Source organism: Haliaeetus leucocephalus, unplaced genomic scaffold (genome assembly GCF_000737465.1).
Source record: "Haliaeetus leucocephalus isolate CR32 unplaced genomic scaffold, Haliaeetus_leucocephalus-4.0 Scaffold848, whole genome shotgun sequence".
Taxonomy (NCBI): domain Eukaryota; kingdom Metazoa; phylum Chordata; class Aves; order Accipitriformes; family Accipitridae; genus Haliaeetus; species Haliaeetus leucocephalus.
This window is the reverse complement of record NW_010973284.1, coordinates 6,136,143-6,153,635: the sequence shown is the minus strand read 5'-3', so window position 1 is coordinate 6,153,635 and position 17,493 is coordinate 6,136,143. Positions and strand designations below refer to the sequence as shown.

Genomic DNA, 17,493 nt, shown 5'->3' with positions numbered 1-17,493 from the left:
TGGCTCCTGACATCTGGTGCTGCTTGATAATAAATATTCTTCCACGGTACTCAAGCAAAATGCACAACAAAGCTCTGTCTCCTACCCCAAGAAGTTTGCTTTTCTCCCCTCCACTCTTTCTTTTTTTTTTTTTCCTCCCCCCTTGTCTAAACAGTAAAGAAAATGTATGAAATGAAAGCAGTGTAGAAAAAAAAATCACAGGATTCAGAGGGGAAATCCTTACATCTCTACTTATTCTCAGCAAAGTCTGAAAACAAGTGAGAGTCAACATTGACGAGCTCTACAGACCCTCTTACATCAAGTACTGCAGGACCACTTTGCTCCCATTTTTAAACTCCGGGCTGCTAGGCTATGAATATAGAAAAGGACAGTCCTTGGTATTTGAAGACAAACCAGAAAACATGCACTATTTCTTTTTTTTTTTTTTTTTTTAAGTAAATAAAGCATCCTTTCCCCCCATAACTCCAGCAATGCATTTCAGTCCTTACATTTGGATTTTCTCAAGCCCTTTCTATCCAAAGAGCATCTCCTCTTCCCTCAAAACCATGGCTGCTTTAATCCCAAGGCCCAGAACACATTTCAGCACTGACAGCAGGAGCAGAAGCCGAGCAGTCAAAGCAAGACCTGCTACCTGTCATGGCTGATGTCACTCCTTCTACCTCACATCTCCACAGATGATGTTTCCCTCTGTCCCGCATATTTCCGAAGCAGCAGGCATAGATGGTATCCTCCATCCTGCCTCTTCACATATAGTATTTTAGGTGGAAAAAACGTGGAGGATTCAGTCAGAGCCTCTTTCTGGCAGGTGTAACAACAGAAATAACCGGCACAGGAATCTTCTCTCACCCCGAGCACCTGCGACACTCCTGACAAGACCTTGCCAGCTCCACATGCTCCAAGCCTCTCCCTCCCTCGGCGTCCCCTCCCTTCAGCATCACTCTACGAGTCCCACCACCGCCGCTGCTCGCTGGCTTGCACGACTGCTCCTCCCTCTCCGAAGTTGCCTCATCTGCTCAGGTTGGAAGATTCACAGGCGCCCGTGACCAACAGGTCTTCTCCAGGTGGAGACTGTACCTAGCAAAGTGGAGGATTTACCTGTTGATTGATTCTTTGGTACCACTGTAATAAGCAGGATAATTATAAATTGTCATCCTGTGCCAAGGTGTACAGGCCAAACTGGCCGAGATGCTTCAAATGGAAGCTGAAGGCATTATCTTTGAACAAGTCTGAATGTTAAAAGAAAGGAAACAGACCTTATTTTTAAGGCTGTGCTAGGAAAACATCTCTTGCGGAAAGTGAATAATAAATATACTGCATGCCATAGTAATGTCCATGGGGGGAGGTAAGGGATTGCTATAAAACATAGTATTCTAACTACTACAGATGTTGCTGCTAGAATTTACAGCTTTCTCTGCGTGCTTATCTCTCCTCACCAGTTTCTGCACATTGAATCACATTCAAACATGGGCCATTTTAAGCCATCTTTTTATTATTTTAACCTTTTTTTTTCAAGCTACAATTAATTTCTTCTGTGCTATTCTGTAATGTTGAATAGATTCAAGACCTGTATTTACAAACCACATGCAATCCTATTTTGGCACATGTAAATTACATGCAAATACATTCTAAATTAGTTTATTTATCACTCCAGAATTCTAATCCAAATGTTTTGTTTTTTTAAATTTAGTTTTTATTCTGACATGTTTACAAATGAGTTTGACTCTGGAAAATAACTTAATAAACTCAGGGTTAGCTATGCAATTAGAGGAGGCATCTGGGAACCATAAAACCTGGAAAACAATATTTACATCTTTTGTACATCCAAGATTCCACTTTTTTTTTCTCCCTTAAATTCATCATTTCAAAATATTGCAGTTATTTTTGTATGAGGACAAACAACAAGAACTCATTTTTATAACCAATGACCCCTCTCTCCAATGAGCAATTCATGGGGTAGCACTGGATAAAATGCACAAAGTAGAAGATTTCATTATAAAAAAAGAAAATGAAAAATAACTGAATTAACATTGATCATGACTTTTCAACAGCATTTCTTATTATTACAGCCAGGCAAAGTCTCCTGTGGGCAGTAAAGCTTTCCCATGTATTATTAGCCCTCTACAGAAAGCTATGAAAAGACACAAATCTGTTTTGTCAAAGGACAGAAGAGCATTTAGTTATAAGAGAAAGTATGGTCATAATCCATTGTGGGGTTAAAGGTGAAGAAAACAGAACTATAACACAAAGCCTTAAGAGAGTAATACTCCTGCAGTTAATTCCTGAACACTGCAGTAGAGCCGCCTGGTTTGTGGGGAGAATACATTCTCAGGGCAACCTGACATCTATACGGTTTATATTTATTAGCAGCAGCACTATTATATAGCATCTCTATTTGTGCTAGGTACAAACGTGCACGGTACCATGGCTCCTGCTTCGGGAGGCATTTGTTGAGATGCCACAAGTGTCCGTGCGGCTGCCGTGAAAGCCAATGCTACGGCAGAGGTGGCCGCCCGCGCCTGGGGGCGGAGGGATGGGAACGTCTCGCTTGGCCACGCCGCTGGCAGTGGGCCAGCCCGGAGCCCAGAGCGGCTGCCCCAGGTACGCAAACTAGACCGTTTAGGAAATTTTTCTTGTATATAGAAAGCTATTTTAGTGCTCGAGTAACAAAATCAAGCCCATGCGCCGGAGCGAGGGGGTTCAGTTCGGGATCGCACGCTAAAGCGAGCGCATGAAGTTGCTCTCGGTGTCAGGGTTGTCAAATCTTTCACAACGATTAGGGGTTTGCTCCAAGTAAGAGGCAACTGAAGAAGAGGCTGTGGATCAGATCCCAAAGCAAATTTGCAGCAGGTCTAAGTGCCCAGATGAGGATTCCTTTTTACATCCAACCAGGGACCCTACGCCCTCACAGTCCCTGGGAGGAAAGGCGAGCAGGCGGGTTTAGCACAGGGGACGGCAGCAGCACGGCAGAATTTAGCAGCGCTCTGAGGCTACCTGGAGGATGGGCAGGAAAATCAGGGTCTCTACAGATAGTTCTTCCTTCCTTCTGGTGGTCCCCAGAGGATAAGGACAATGGATGCAGCTGTGTCACAGGGCAGGTAATATAATAAAAACATCAAGAATAATATAATGCCCTGCTGCCTCCTAGATGTTTCGAACACACTTATTCTCATTTTGATCGCACGGCCCAGCAAATACAACTTTATGGTTTGCGTTGCCCTCCCCAGGCCCCACTGCAGACCTTATTCCATACTGCCTTGTGCCCCCTCCCCTCCCCTGCCTTGCTCCTCTGCCAGCACTCTCTGTCCTGGCACTCAGCATCTACGTGGTCCAGTGCAGCATCTTGTACAGATACCACAGCTAGCTGCAACGTCAGAAGCGAACCGTGGTGTTAAAACAGTATTTCACCTTCCTTTAACCTGCTTTTTAAGGACACTGCAGCGATACTACTGCCTAACAGTACTCACGTTATCTCATTTAGCAGCATCTCAGATAACTCTCTCCAATACTGCACTGAGCTGTGTGATGAACAAGTCACTCTTCCACCATGGGTTATCCTGCACTTTCAGTCTGAATTCACAAAGCCATCACACCTTCCCCATTCAAATCTCTCCTAAAAACTCCTTTGTGCCCTCAAGTTACAAGCTCAAAATAATCATAAAGGCTCTAGGTTATTCTTTCTTGTGGGTTTCCCAGTGACCTTGGCTGACTGCTTTAACAGAAAATGTTTTGCATACCAAAAAAAATGAGCCCACCAGCAATTCTTAGAAACAAATGAGATAAGAAAAACTCCTTTGTACAGTTCCAGCTCCTCTCTTCCTCAGTCCCACCCATTGTAGCTGTATCATCATCAATGTTTTGCCATTTTCTGGTACATCAGAGGTTGGAGGAAAGGGGTAGCAGAGGCACAGGACTCTAGAAGGCGACAAAGAGTAGCGGGCAGCTTCTCAAAAATAAAATGCAGTTCTGTTAAAATAATCTTTTATTTTTTACATTCTTTTTCCAGGTTTCCTGCCCACTGCCCCTTGCTTTGTCTATTTAAGTCACCAACTATTCAGGGGCAGCTTGGTGTCACACTGTGCATCCAGCACAATGACATCTTTGTGGACTCGGATACGTGGGTGCTACTAAAATAGAAAAGGGGCACAGTTAGCTGTATGTGCCCAGCTAGGTTAAAAAAAAGTCACAAGCTAAGGCTCAGGTCCAGGTGCCATTCAGAAGCACTGGAATGACAGCACCCTAAAGCTAGTTAAAACAAAAAAAAAAAAAGAAAAAAATTTAAAATTTTTTTAAAAAGGGTCAGGGCTTATTTATCTCAGGCATAGTACCCAGATAACATGGCTTGTCGGCATGTGGACCCACACTGGTGAGTCTGCTGCGAGCGGCACAGCTCTGCTATGCAGGTCTCTGCTAGCTCATGCATTTCTGCACTGTACTCCATTTTGTGGTGTCAATATAATCCTCTGCTGTCTTCTAGATATTTAATACACTGATTTTCACTAAGTCTTGTTCAGGTCACTCAGCAGATAATTAAACAAACAAACAAACAAAATATTCCTAAGTGAAGACACTGTTTCCATACAGATGCCCTTGCAAATTAAAATTTCATTAAAAAAGAAGAAAGCTTTCCATTCTTTCTAAAAACATCTGATACTCAAGAAAAGGGGTTTTTTTTGAGGAAAAAAAAAAAGATTATTTTAAGTTTTCCTCAAACTTACGCAAAAAGAGAAGAAGCACAATAGACCTGTGCACAGAATTGCTCATTTTCTCTCTTTCTAAATGAGCCAGATGCTCATTCTGCACATCGCGATGTAAAACAGAAAGCATTATGTGCAAACATTTACAGCATAAAAAGCCTCGTCACCTGGGATACTTGCTGCTTCTGAAAATTCTGATCAAAGATAAAAACCAAGACAACTCCTTGTAATCAATTATGCACAGATAGTCCTCAGTGTATGTGCAATTCATAAAAATAATACTAAAAACATAACGTGGATTTACATGCAGAAATGAAATATGGACATGGACAGAACACTAATCTTCTGATTGGTATCTTAAATCGACAATCCCAGTTCTTTAAGCGAGTCTCTGGCTAAATAGTGCTTCCTTGAAAAAAATTTCCAGCAGCACTTTTAACTGCTCTCGCTTACACAAGAGGAGCTGCAGAGCCACAGCCCAGGACTGTGTGAAGGTTACAGCAGGCTGCAGTCGGGGAATCGGCACTACAACAAGCTGGACGCAGGTTTTATTTCTGCCTAGGCAGAGGTGATTAACCCCCCCATACATCCCAAAAGCACTCATGGTGCAAAGAAAGCCATTACTTGACAATCTGGCTTTTTTTAAAAGAAGGACTAGCAAGACACGGTGGCAAACCAGACGCGATCTGTAGCAGGCTCCCTTGCAGAAGTTCCCCTATACGTACACCCCCCTATACGTATGTCGACCTGAGGCAAACTGCAATGATCTCCCTCCCACATTAGGCACTAAATTCAGCAGAGAAGTTGAAGATGTATTCAGGTTTCAGGCATGTATGAACATGCTATCATCGTCATCCTCACTAATACCAAATTCACACCTTGAGGTCTTTTCTATGTCTTTTTCACTCAGCCTTGTAACAGTCAAGTCAAGGAATTCACATCGCAATGTCAATCCTTTCATCAATTTTACACCCCTCAAAACCTGTAAAATATTTATATTTCCACATGAGGATTTATTCCTGTTTTGTGCTAGCTGACATCCTTTCGTCACGGGTCTTACACATTTTTGCCTAGGTGAGCCCCAAAGAGTATGCAGTGACTTAATGAGCAGATCAATTACTGTTCATAAGAAAAGATACTGTCTCTTTAAAGGTTATTTGAAGGTTGATTGCTATCTTATTGCTTATATCCTGCAAATCTATTCAGCCTTATGAATGAATTTGACCTTTTTATACTTACTGGGGAAAAAAAACCAGAACAGAAGTTAATTTAGAGCTCTATAATACAACACTTTTTCCCAGAGAAATGAAAGGGCATTCAAATCGATACCCGCACAATAACACTCTGATGAATGTTTGCACCCAATTTTCTCATTTTGCTAACTTGAGATTGGGCATTTTGAATAGTTCTCAAAGAACATATTCTTTATGTGCTGTGAAGTATGTGGTATTGTGTCCAAACAATGCTAGAGGATAATCATTATAGGAGTATCACTGGGCCTGAAAAGGTCAGTTAGTTAGAAATGTCAGCTTTCAATGCAACTATGCCGGACCTTCCTATGTAAGGATCCAATTAAAGGGACATGCCAAGGTGCATGGAAACATCATGGTGACCCAGAATAATAATAAGGTATTGTGGAAAAGCTTGATATTTTTCTTCAAAAGTAATGGATTAGCCTTTGGAATATCTTCTCTGCAGTCTTATTTTGACTTCGCAAATATCACTTATTCTACACGTATCCAAAAAAGGTCATTTTTTTTAAAATGCAAAGGTGGGGATGAAAAAGCCTCACTAAAAGTAAATATTTTGCAACTAAATGGAAAAAATTCTGGTTTCATTATTGGATCAAAAAAGTATCATTTCAATAGATCTCAAAACTGTGATATTTGAGATGGATATAGAGGGTGTTTGGGGAAACAGATGGAGATAGGTCAGGGGACAGGCAGAAAGAGCAGGGTGGACTTATTCTCTTGGGACATGTTGCGAGCGAAGACTGTTGGCGCAGGGAAAATACGGTGGGAACAGCAACACCATTCGGTGAGTGTGTAGCATCTCTGCAGTTGTTATTCCGGCAAATGGAGAGGTGTAAGTAAGAATTAGGAAAGTACTGATCTGCACGAATAAGTAATTACAAGCAACAATATTACTTCTCCTTATCGCAGCAAATGGAAATTCTTACAGCTCTTCAGATACAGTAAAGATGAGGAGTTGGACACAGTCAAATTTCCTAATTAGCCTCAGGACAGCTGAAACGAATCTAATGGCACAAAAAAAAAAAGGTCCACGTTTTCTCTCTGCTCTCTGTTAGTACATCATCTTGCTAAAGTTTCATCAAGTCTGGAACAAACTTCTTCCTGTAGTTTTAGGGTTCAGCAAAGACTGATAACACGGGAATTTCACTTTGAGCTGAGACTTTAGCATATATATTTTATTTGCATGGTAGAGAAATTCTTGTGCTGTGGGTTCAAACAAACCATTTGGGGTCTATTGCCTTGCTGAGCAACAAGGTGCTCTCCTCCAGGTTATTTTACATTATTGTGGGCAAACGGGTGGATTAACACCCAGTGTCTTAGTGATATGAGAAATAGTTTCACTCCTATCCATCACTGAGCATTAAAAGACTCAATTATTACTGGAAAGAGAAGTAATTTCTTTTCTCCACCACCTTTCCAAATAAAACAGCATGCGAAGTTTCACTAACAAACATGAACTGTAATTATATTAGGCTGTTTAAAAACTCAGACACCATCCCTTGACACATACTTAGACTAAAATCAATGTACTAATAATTAATAAGAACTAGCAAAAGTAGTACCCGAGTTTTAGCAGCAAACAACTTTCTGTCACATTTTATTACTCTGTATCATTTTTACTAATACCTGTCTTATAGCTTCATGACTTTGAGTTCATATTATTTTCATGCTTCAATTAGAAAGAAGTAGATAGCCAGACTATCCAGGAAGGTAATGGAAAAGTCTTGTAGCGGGGCTTAGTGGTGAAATTTATAGTTAAATGAAACTTTCAAATATACTATAAAACTTCTCCTTCCTTTACGTAGTTTTACTTGAGGTCTCATAAGCAGTAATATGTAGAAATGCAAAACTTAATCAGCTAAAAAATATAGCAAATCCCACATATCACTTTATGCAATGCCAGGAGAGTAGAAATATATTTTCCTAACCAGAGGAAATTAACTAGGCAACAGTCCTATATCTATAATTTAAAGCAGTAAAATATGTATGGCAGAAACTAAAGCCACCTTAAAAGAATTCAGGGTAGCAGTGTATCACAAATTAATGAAATGGAGACATTTTTAGAGCATGCAGCACTGACGATATTAAAGGGGGGAGAATATTTCACCACATAGATCTGTCTGATAAATACTTATAAAATCAGGCTTTTTTCCCAGTTTAAAAGTGTAAGAGCTTGAATATTAGGGGGAAGTACACACAAAGTCATCAACATTTCTGATGAAATCTCAATGCCGCTCCACAGAGATTAGGAATATCTTACTCTGTCCCTGCATGTAAACCTCTAATGTTGCCAGAGGAAAACCTGAGTAAATCAAAAGGCAGGAATTATGGAGTCAGGTCTTATTTTATTTCACCTAAAACAGAGCTGAAAGAAACTTAAAATACTTTGTATTCCATGCTGTAGCCAAGCTGGGCACTATGGAATATTCAACTATCCCAGGTTTTTAAAATGCAATCAATTTGCTGCTGCCAAATGTAGTAGGTTTATATACATCTGGGAAACATGCACCTACGGTGCTGATGAATTTCTCCTGACATTGCACTGATTTCAGGAGAATGTTATTTTAAATCGGCAGTAGAGAGACTGGTAGAGAAGGATAAAGCCCTGAGGACAGCTGAATCAAAGAGAATTTCAAAAGATTTTTCCTGATGGTTCTTGGATAATATCACATGTTAGCTATTTTCAAAGCCAATAGTTTCCAACACACTTCCATTTATGGTATCAATAATTAAAAAATACTTCAATGGGAGATGAACTTACCTTACTGAGAAGAGAAATTGGAAAGCTGTATTATTATCGTAAACACAGGAGATGCAAAAAGCTTTGTCTCCATGGAAAAGCTATGGAAACAGGGATACTTATTTGCAGCTATTGAGTGGTTACCACAAAATGTGATGTGACTGTATGGGCATGTTCAAAGTGTTACTAGAACATAATCATGTAGAAATTAAGGGCAGATCCTCAGCTCCTTTGTGCAGTGAGGACAAATTAAACCACCTGAAGATTTGGTCCTAAAACCCAAAGTCAACTAGAAGTGCTAAGGAAAAGTTTTGGGTCAAATTCAGAGGTAAACCTAAGTTTAAAGAAAATTTAAATTACCAAAACTTAAATCTCATTATGTCCCACTCCCTGCCAGCATGTCCCTGCCAGCTACTAATGAATTTTTAACGTCTTTCCCCCACCCCACTGCGCACATCAGCTCTGACTCCGGCACCCCGAACCGTACAGCGCGTTACAGTCTAATTGTAACTCACATGTCAAGGGGCAAGAAGAAAGGAGTGTGGCGAGAGCATTGATTCCTCCAGCTACTCAGCAGTAAGGCAGAGCAGTGAACTCCCCTCCACGTTTTACATGGGTGTCAGTAACTTCAAAGGAATATATTTGAGCATGAGGGAGTCTGGCTCGCTCCCAGCATATGCATCATTTGTGGCTGGCTCTTTCTGGAGACCCACAGCAAAGCAAAGACTTCCTCCAGTTTGGGGCAGATTGGGGAGCTTTCTGTAGCTGTTTTCTTAGGGGCACTGGAACAGGTGAGCTCTGTATGTTGCATACAAAATGTGTAGCTGGAGCTGCCGCTCTCACCTGCTGCATTTCTTCCTTTTTCTTTTCTTTTTTTTGTTTTCCCCATTTTTCCCAGAGTGCCCTCAGTCCAGGTTACAGATTAATGATCTATACCTGTTCAGTTTAACATACAAATGTGCTTTGAAGTCAAGCGCCCGTTCCGCCAGGTTTTGCAGAGCCACGCGCCCATTGCTCGGTGTTTGGAAGCCGTCCGGAGTAAGGCAAGAGGCACCGGTGGGTCGCCCTCGCAGCGTGGGCTCTGCACAGCGCGGCCAGGGTGTGGAGTCAGGGCACGAGGGATGGCACCGCTTCCTACCCATCGGTGATTTTTGGGGAATCGTGCCACGGCCACGGGGAACAGCCTGACTGCCATGAGGTAAGGTTAAGGTTTCCATGATGCCACAAAATCTCTTTTGAATGTTTTGGCACTTGTGTCTCAACACCCCTTAATTGACACTAATGGCATTATTTTACCTTGCAATTAATCTCATTAACTGGCTGATCGATGGAAATTTTTTTAGTGGCACACAGAGAAGAGCTGTTATAATACCTGCGATGGATCACCAAGCGATTCTTGACTAAACGTACAAAAACCGGTTCGAGAATTTCACACACACACACAGAAGAAGATATTCATCACGACAGAAGTGCAAATCACAGAGGTCACCTTTGGTTTTGAAGTCCTTTATCTATTCTTACAATTAAGCAATGGGGCTTTGGTGGCTGATACAACTTGTGAGACGCGGAGGACTCTCATACTATAAATAACGCTGAGTGACCTCCTCCACAAATGAAGGCTGCCTGCCTGCGGCAAGGTGGGGAACAGGAACAAGTCCCAAAGGATTAACAGCTGCAACTAAATAGCCTAATTTGAATCAGTAAATTAAGGGATGACAGTGATTATGGCCGATCTCAGCCATCATAAACAATATCACGACTTTGTAAAAGCAGACTGTTGATGTCAGATCTTAGAGCTAGGACTCAAAGAATGAAGTATTTTAAAGCTGCAGTCTCCAAAGATAGATAAAAGCCTCAAGACTACGATTTATTTTATTTTATTTTTATATTTGTAGGGCCCAAACTAGACCCTTGAATCCACAGGTTGACATTTTCCAATCCTACTAGGAATTAAGTGCCTAACTTTTTCAGCCTCTTTGAAAAATCTCAGCTTTAGGCTCTCGCATAAGTTTGGCCTGATCCAGCATCAGGCTTCTTTTGAAAATGGCTTTACCGAAAGCAGATCTGTAGGTACTCAATTATATAATCATGGCACAAATATTTTTTTTTTTCCAGTGTAGCCAATTAGTGTAGATTTCTGGGTAAATAACAAAGGGTAAACCTTGAATTTCAGAAAAAAATGCATGTTATGGAAAGCTTCCCCCCCCCCCCTTTTAGTGCAGTATGTCTACCTGTGCAGTTATTGAAAGCTATTTTGAGCCTTCCAAGTAATTGCTGTGTTGATTTAGTAGATTGCTGTATTAAACTGAGAGATCTGAAGTGATAGCTACTTACTGTGATCACATCTATGCACAAACTCAACTTAGTCAACCCTTTCATTGTTCCAGTGAATACTGTATCTGAAATGATGAGGAAGGTATCAAATTCGTTTTACAGAAAAGTCTCTTATTAAGTTATTCTGGTCCCCAACCTTCTTCTTCTCTTATTAAAAAAAGTGTCTGTGGACTTTGTTGCCCTTATCCGAGATCGGAGTGTTTATTATGATTAAGACCTTCAGAGATCTTTTTCTTTTTCCTCTAGAAATAGGAAATGCTGAAGATACGAAAAATGAAAAATGTGCCATGTTTGTCCTTGAAGTTACAGTCAGAATAGTGACAATGGCTGTATCACACTGTATTGTTGCTTTTATCAGCAAGTGCCCTGAGCATACATTAACATAATTGCAAACTGCATGAAAAGTGAACATGCAAAAATGTGATGCAATTGCCAATAGCCTCAAACATCTGTCCCAACAAAGTGTTCCTCCTCCTTATTTTAATTCTTATTATTTTAACAAGGTTAGTGAAGGAGAAACCATGTCACAGATGATATCTACATTTAGAGTGTCAGAACAATTATTGATGCAAAATTGTTATCCAAGCAAATGTGTGTCACATTTTGTTCACTTCCCATAACACCTGTTCATTTTGCTAACACATTATTCCCACTTAAAGCCAAAACTCATTAGTCCCAGTTAAAGCCAACCTGAAAGCTCAATACATACATACATCTGAAAAATCGAAAAAGTCAAACAAAAGGTAGCACCATTCAAGCACGGTCTACATCTGAAGCCGGTGGGCAGCAAACTTCTGTAGCAGCTAATGGAAAGAAACCGAGCCAGAAAAATAGCAATAAATGAAAACTACGCAGCCTTAAGAACCGAGATCAAAGAGGAGCACTATTCAAACGACCTGAGTTTCAATCACGGTGCTGAGACCTTCAACGCTCACTATGCCAAAGAGCCCAACGCTTTCCCAATAGAACGCATATTGGGTTATTTCCTCAACAGGCAAATGACAAAAGCCAATATGATGCAGATCATTTAAAGCATTTTAATTTTACCTAAATATTTTCTGATCACCCTAAGCCTGGACCTCCTGTCTCCCACCATGCACACAGAGGGCCACCATCTCCTTGCTCCCCGAACTGCTCACATTTGCCACCAAGGAAAGTCAAACTTGCATTTCTGTGATACTTGAACACACATTGTGAATTCGAGGGCATCTGCCCTGCAGACATACCGCTAACTGTAACCCCAGGAGGCTTAAAGAAATATCAGCACTCAAATTCATAGAGTAAAGGTCTGAAGAGGCAGCTCTGTGAACGGATAACTGCCCGGGGCTTTGCCAAGCACAATATAGCTGTCACTTGTTATTACGTGAGAGATTTTCTGGGGAACAGTGTTTTTCATTTTGCATGTCAGAGACGGGGGAAAAAACACATTTAGACAACCATCTCTTTAAGAAAAGAGAAGAGAGCCATGCGGCAGAGCTCACTTACCAGGGCTGGTTATCGTCAGGAGGTCAAGCTGCCGTTTCTGCTGAAAAACAAATTATAAAAGGAATTGTTAAAAGGGGACTAATTTTAGTGGGTCAGCTTAGACCTGCAAAGTAAGTGTTCTGACATTTATAGCAGAATTAATTACAAGTTACATGGCTCACAGTAACTCTTTTGGATGGGATCCACATGTACTTTATGAGGAAGAAAAAACCCCTTGCTCAGTCCTTTTAATGTGTTTTTATTTGCACTTATAAAGTGTTACTATTTCTTTTTTGGAACATATACTTGAAATGGATAGCTAGAAGCACAGATGGACCGCTATATTTATAAAAGTGATTTCTGATTCCACAGGGAAGAAGACAAGGAACCAAGACAAGAAACTCTAAGTTCTTTATTCATATCAATCACTGACTCATAGCCTGTATGTGATCAAACACAATTATATCGCCTTGGGGTGAACCTTTCAAAGACATGTAAGAGGATCTAGACAAACTCAAGACTGATAAAAGGAAAGTTTCTTTTCATGCTGAGCGCAGTCAGCCCATGGATCTCATTGCCACCAGATATCCCTCACCCCAAAAGCTTGCGAGACTTGATCATCACTGGATATTTGTACAGATAGCAAAATACAGGGAGCTATTATTGAAAATAATCAAGTTTAAACAGACGAGTGGTTTCTGGAAGGGCTGCAAACCTTCACAGGGCAAACGAACCTGTACTCCAAGAAGGTTAGGAGAATTTTTTGCCTGGAACAAGCTATCCCACCAATGCCTTGGTGATGGTGGGGTGTGCCTGAGCTTTCCTTTCCCCTGTAACGTGTAGCCAAGGCTGTTGCCTACTCCATATTCCCAGTCTTAGGTGATATCCCCACCGCTGCCTCTCTGCAGCCTGTCACTGAAATCCGTGTGCTCCTGGACCATTATCATCCTTTTCCACCTTTCTGTGGGCTGAGAGGTTTCCATCACCAGCAGGGCTTTCTTCATCTCACAGACAGACTCTTACTGCCTCTTCTTCATAGCACTTTCTAACTTACTGTCTTCTCCCTAACTTTGCCCAACATTAGTGTGTCTAGCTGGCATTGACGATTATACTGTCCAGTTTAATTTCTCTCTCCTAATTTGCTCAATAATGTCTGTGTTACTTTCATTTATTGTCAGCCCTATTGATCTTTTTCTAATCTAATTCTCATCACTGCATTCACTGTATTCCCTGGGTGACAGCTGAAAGTCCTTGAGGAGGAAACATTGACTTGGTTTTCCCTGCCGTGAACACTCTTCCTTGGAAATTATGACTGATGAAACTCCTTCCCAAACCCATCATTTCTCTGTAAGTAAAGTTTCACTGGCTAAAGTGCATGGACCCAGTTGATCATCTACTGAATATACTTGAGCTATATGCCCAACAGTGAATGTGGCCTGCTGGGAGGCTGAGTGGGGTGTCAGGCTGAAAAAACACATTTTCTGAAACCTTGCTGGCCTTCGGTACCTGAACTCTTGTACGACACAAATCATATTTGGGAGAAAATTCATTCCTGTCTGTTTTCATAGGTACTCCTTGTTCTCTTAACTCTGGTAAGTCATTCTGAGTATGACCTTAGCAGTGTGCTTGATCACATTTGCTTTATTATAAAATACTAAGGCCAGACTATGCCAAGCCTTTTTCCAGGTGCGCCAGGGTAATAGTAAAAGAGAGCAGAAGACCCTGCTGCTGCCTTGTGTCACCTCCACAAGAACCATTCAGAAATGCTGTCTCTACTCTGCTGGGGGCTGCTCACCCCACCCTCCTTTCCCAGCGAGCACTAAAGCACAGTAAGCAACAGCGTAAGCAAAGGACCCACCGCCCCAGCGGGAGCCGTAAGACGAAACATCTCCTAATGAGCTAAATTTTATAGAGATCCTGTGCCTTAATCCTGATTCATATGTACAAAGCTATGAAATGCCAGAGCTTAGCACCCACTGGGCCAAAAGCTTTGCTTACATTTCTCAGCGCAACTGGAACTCCAAATGCTGTATATCTAATGAACAGCTAAAGCAGAAAATATATATCCAAAGCCTATACTCTGTGAAAGCTTCTCTACTGGGAAAAAAGGTGGAATATAAATATCCTGCATCAAAGAAGGTTGCAAAATGTAGAGATTTGGAATAGAGAGAAAGGCATGTAGCCCAGCTGGGCCCTGGTCCTGACTTGAGTCTATTAGCTAGGGTAGAAATAAATATTAAATAAAAACCTGAAGAGTTTAACTTGATACTGCAGGAAAACAAAAGCATATAGAATAGGCTAAACGAAATGGGAAATAAAATGAAATTATTACAAGTCAAATGTTCAGTGTGTAACTTTTTTCCTGTTTGGACACTGCCTTCAAGCTGTCCTTGGAAAAAACAAATCAACTCCAGATCCAGGACATCTTTGTGTATGTGTCGAACTTCAAGCTCAAGTTATTCCTCTGACTTCAAGTGAAGCAGCACTGATCTTTTGCATCTAACACCTAATGGCTGCAAGGGATTTGAAATGCCACCAGGTTCTTGGCACCAGCTCCACCCACACGCTCTGGGCTGGAGCTCGGTGGTTGCTGCCTGCCCGGTGCACTGAGAGAGAAAAAATTTCTCTGCTCTGACCTTCAGCGGACCTTGAAGAGGTTTCTCTAATTTCGCTCGGCAAGGGAAGTTTGTGCACACTCACCCAAGCCCCGGAGAGGAGGAAACAGCAAAGCGCCTTCCAGAATTGTGCATTTAAACATGCAAAAATACACTAATTATGGATCCAATCACTTTCCGGAAATTCAAGCCTGCTCTCAGATCTCAGGGGCTAGCTCTCTGCCGTTTCCAGGGCTCAGCTGGATGCAAGCAGTCTAGTAACTAGATGGATTTTTTTAAAAAACATACAGACACACTTATGAGTAGCTATAAAAGCAGCAGAATTTGAATTTAGAGAGAGAGAAATTACAAGTGTCACAAAGATTAATAAAATAATTGCAGCAGAAGTATCATGGCTGTGGGGCTTTATATATTCGCTTCTCCCTTCAGTGCTGAAAGATGCAAATTGCAGCTGTTGCCCCCCTCCAGCATGATCACCCTCTCCCTGTTTTGACAGATTTCTCAAAAGACTCATCTCACAAGATGTCTGGCTTTTTTTGTTCCGCCTTTAGTAATTTTCCACTTCTCAAACACCTGCCCCTGCAGAGATGCTTGGGACTATCCCAATCTTTGGGCAACCTACTGTCCCAAGAATTACTTACAACCTGAGCACTGAAATGTAACGACTATCATCCCTGGTCAGGCGAGAGGTGACAGTTTCCCATATCGCTAAGGCTGGATTTCACCTACGTTGACAAAAAGGCATTCCTGGAGAAACACTAAAAAGATTTACACAGCATCAGCCATAATTTATAAGAGGCAAACCGAAACGTTCCCTGTATCACCATGGTATCTCTATTGCTATAATCCTGTCCTACCCTTAAGGGGCAGCATCTTCATTTTCACTTTGCTGGCTCTTTGAAAGCCCAAAGGCAGGAAGAGGCCATTGGTGATTCATCCCGGCTTCCCACCTTCTGCAGTTTTTTATCCTTGGTGCTACCCAGAGGCACAGTCCCTACGGTGCATTTGGGCTCTGCAGCAAACCTGCAGCAGATCGTGTTCACTTCCACAAAATTAACACAATCTTTAATTAATGCAATAAGCACTGATGAGTAATAAATCATATTAAAATACAAGGAAGGCAAATTTTTAATAAATTAAGCATTGATTCACTCAATAAATATTAATCTACTAAGCATCAAGAATTCATTACGTTTTAGAAAACCAGTTGAAAAGCCTCGCTGGTGAGCTGGTCTGAAGTGTGCAGAACGGTCCCTGTTCACCCATAATATACACTTATTTTTAACTAATTCCTTAATTCATCAAGTTAAACAACTTGCCTGGAAGTGAGTCTGGATTATTATTCCATTGCAATATGCAATTTTCTCGACACAGATTCTAACTCACCCCTCGGATCGTTTCTTAAATTTTTCTTAGTAGCTCCCTTCCCGAGTACCTCCTTTCTCTTCCTTGATGTTGGTGGTCTTTAAAATATTTGCTGACTGGTGTCATTTAATTTTCACCTCAATTAACTCAGCGAGAGTTGCAAAACTAGAAAAAAAATGGTAGGGGGGTGTAAATTAACTCATTCATTTAAGTTTAGCTTATCTACGAGATGTTCTTTCACACTTTGCTCTCTGCAGAGTTCCTCCAACCTTTTATATAGATGTGGGATGTGCTGCACTTGCTGTGACTCTTATCTACAGATTAGCAAAAGAGACGGAAAAAAAGCCAGATGCAAAGATGCCCCACGAGACTGATATGGAGCTGTTTCTGTAGCAACCGATGATTTTCTTCTCATGTAAGAATGAGCCTAGTCATATCTAATTCTGAATGTATCTGGGCCTCACTTGCCAGCCAAAGCTGTGTCAAGTATAAAGTCAATACAGTCAGAAAGAGTGATAAAAAAAGCAATTATAAAGTCATCTTCCTACTCCTACACTCCTCCTCCAGCCAGGATCCGAAAGATATCCTTACCCCTGCCTTCTGTCCCAGCACATCATCTCCAAGCCCCCAACATCCAGGAGAGCTGGTAAGCAGCGATGGAGGTGGCAGCCAGCCACCCAGGTATCGCACACACGAGACTGCGGTGCTGGAAGCTCCTTCGGCAGTCCCGGGCACCCACGTCCCAGGAGACGGCATGCTCTGGCAGGTCTAGAGAAATCTAGACTGCAAAGGCAGCTCTACCTGCCTTGCTCAGCGTCTCCATACAAAACTCCTAAGCCCAGAGCTGAGATTGACTTCAGCTTTCGAAAGCTCTTCTTGGCTTGTGCCATTTCACTGCCTTCACTCTGCGGGCAGTGTTTTCTGCAGCTATGAACCCAAAGGCAGGCTGCCCATCGCACTAACATCTCCTGCCATAGGCCACCCACACAAAGCCGGAATTGAGTCTCTGGGACCACAGGAGAACTTTG

General features: G+C 41.6%; 1 protein-coding gene across 1 annotated transcript in view; it reads right to left on the bottom strand.

The window, feature by feature from the left end:
* AGBL4 (ATP/GTP binding protein-like 4) overlaps positions 1–17,493 on the bottom strand; it is a 580,767-nt gene that overhangs the window by 444,413 nt on the left and 118,861 nt on the right. The window contains exon 3 of the mRNA XM_010582707.1: positions 12,507–12,546. Within this exon, the coding sequence (XP_010581009.1) occupies positions 12,507–12,546 (40 nt within the window). The remainder of the gene's footprint in view (positions 1–12,506; positions 12,547–17,493) is intronic.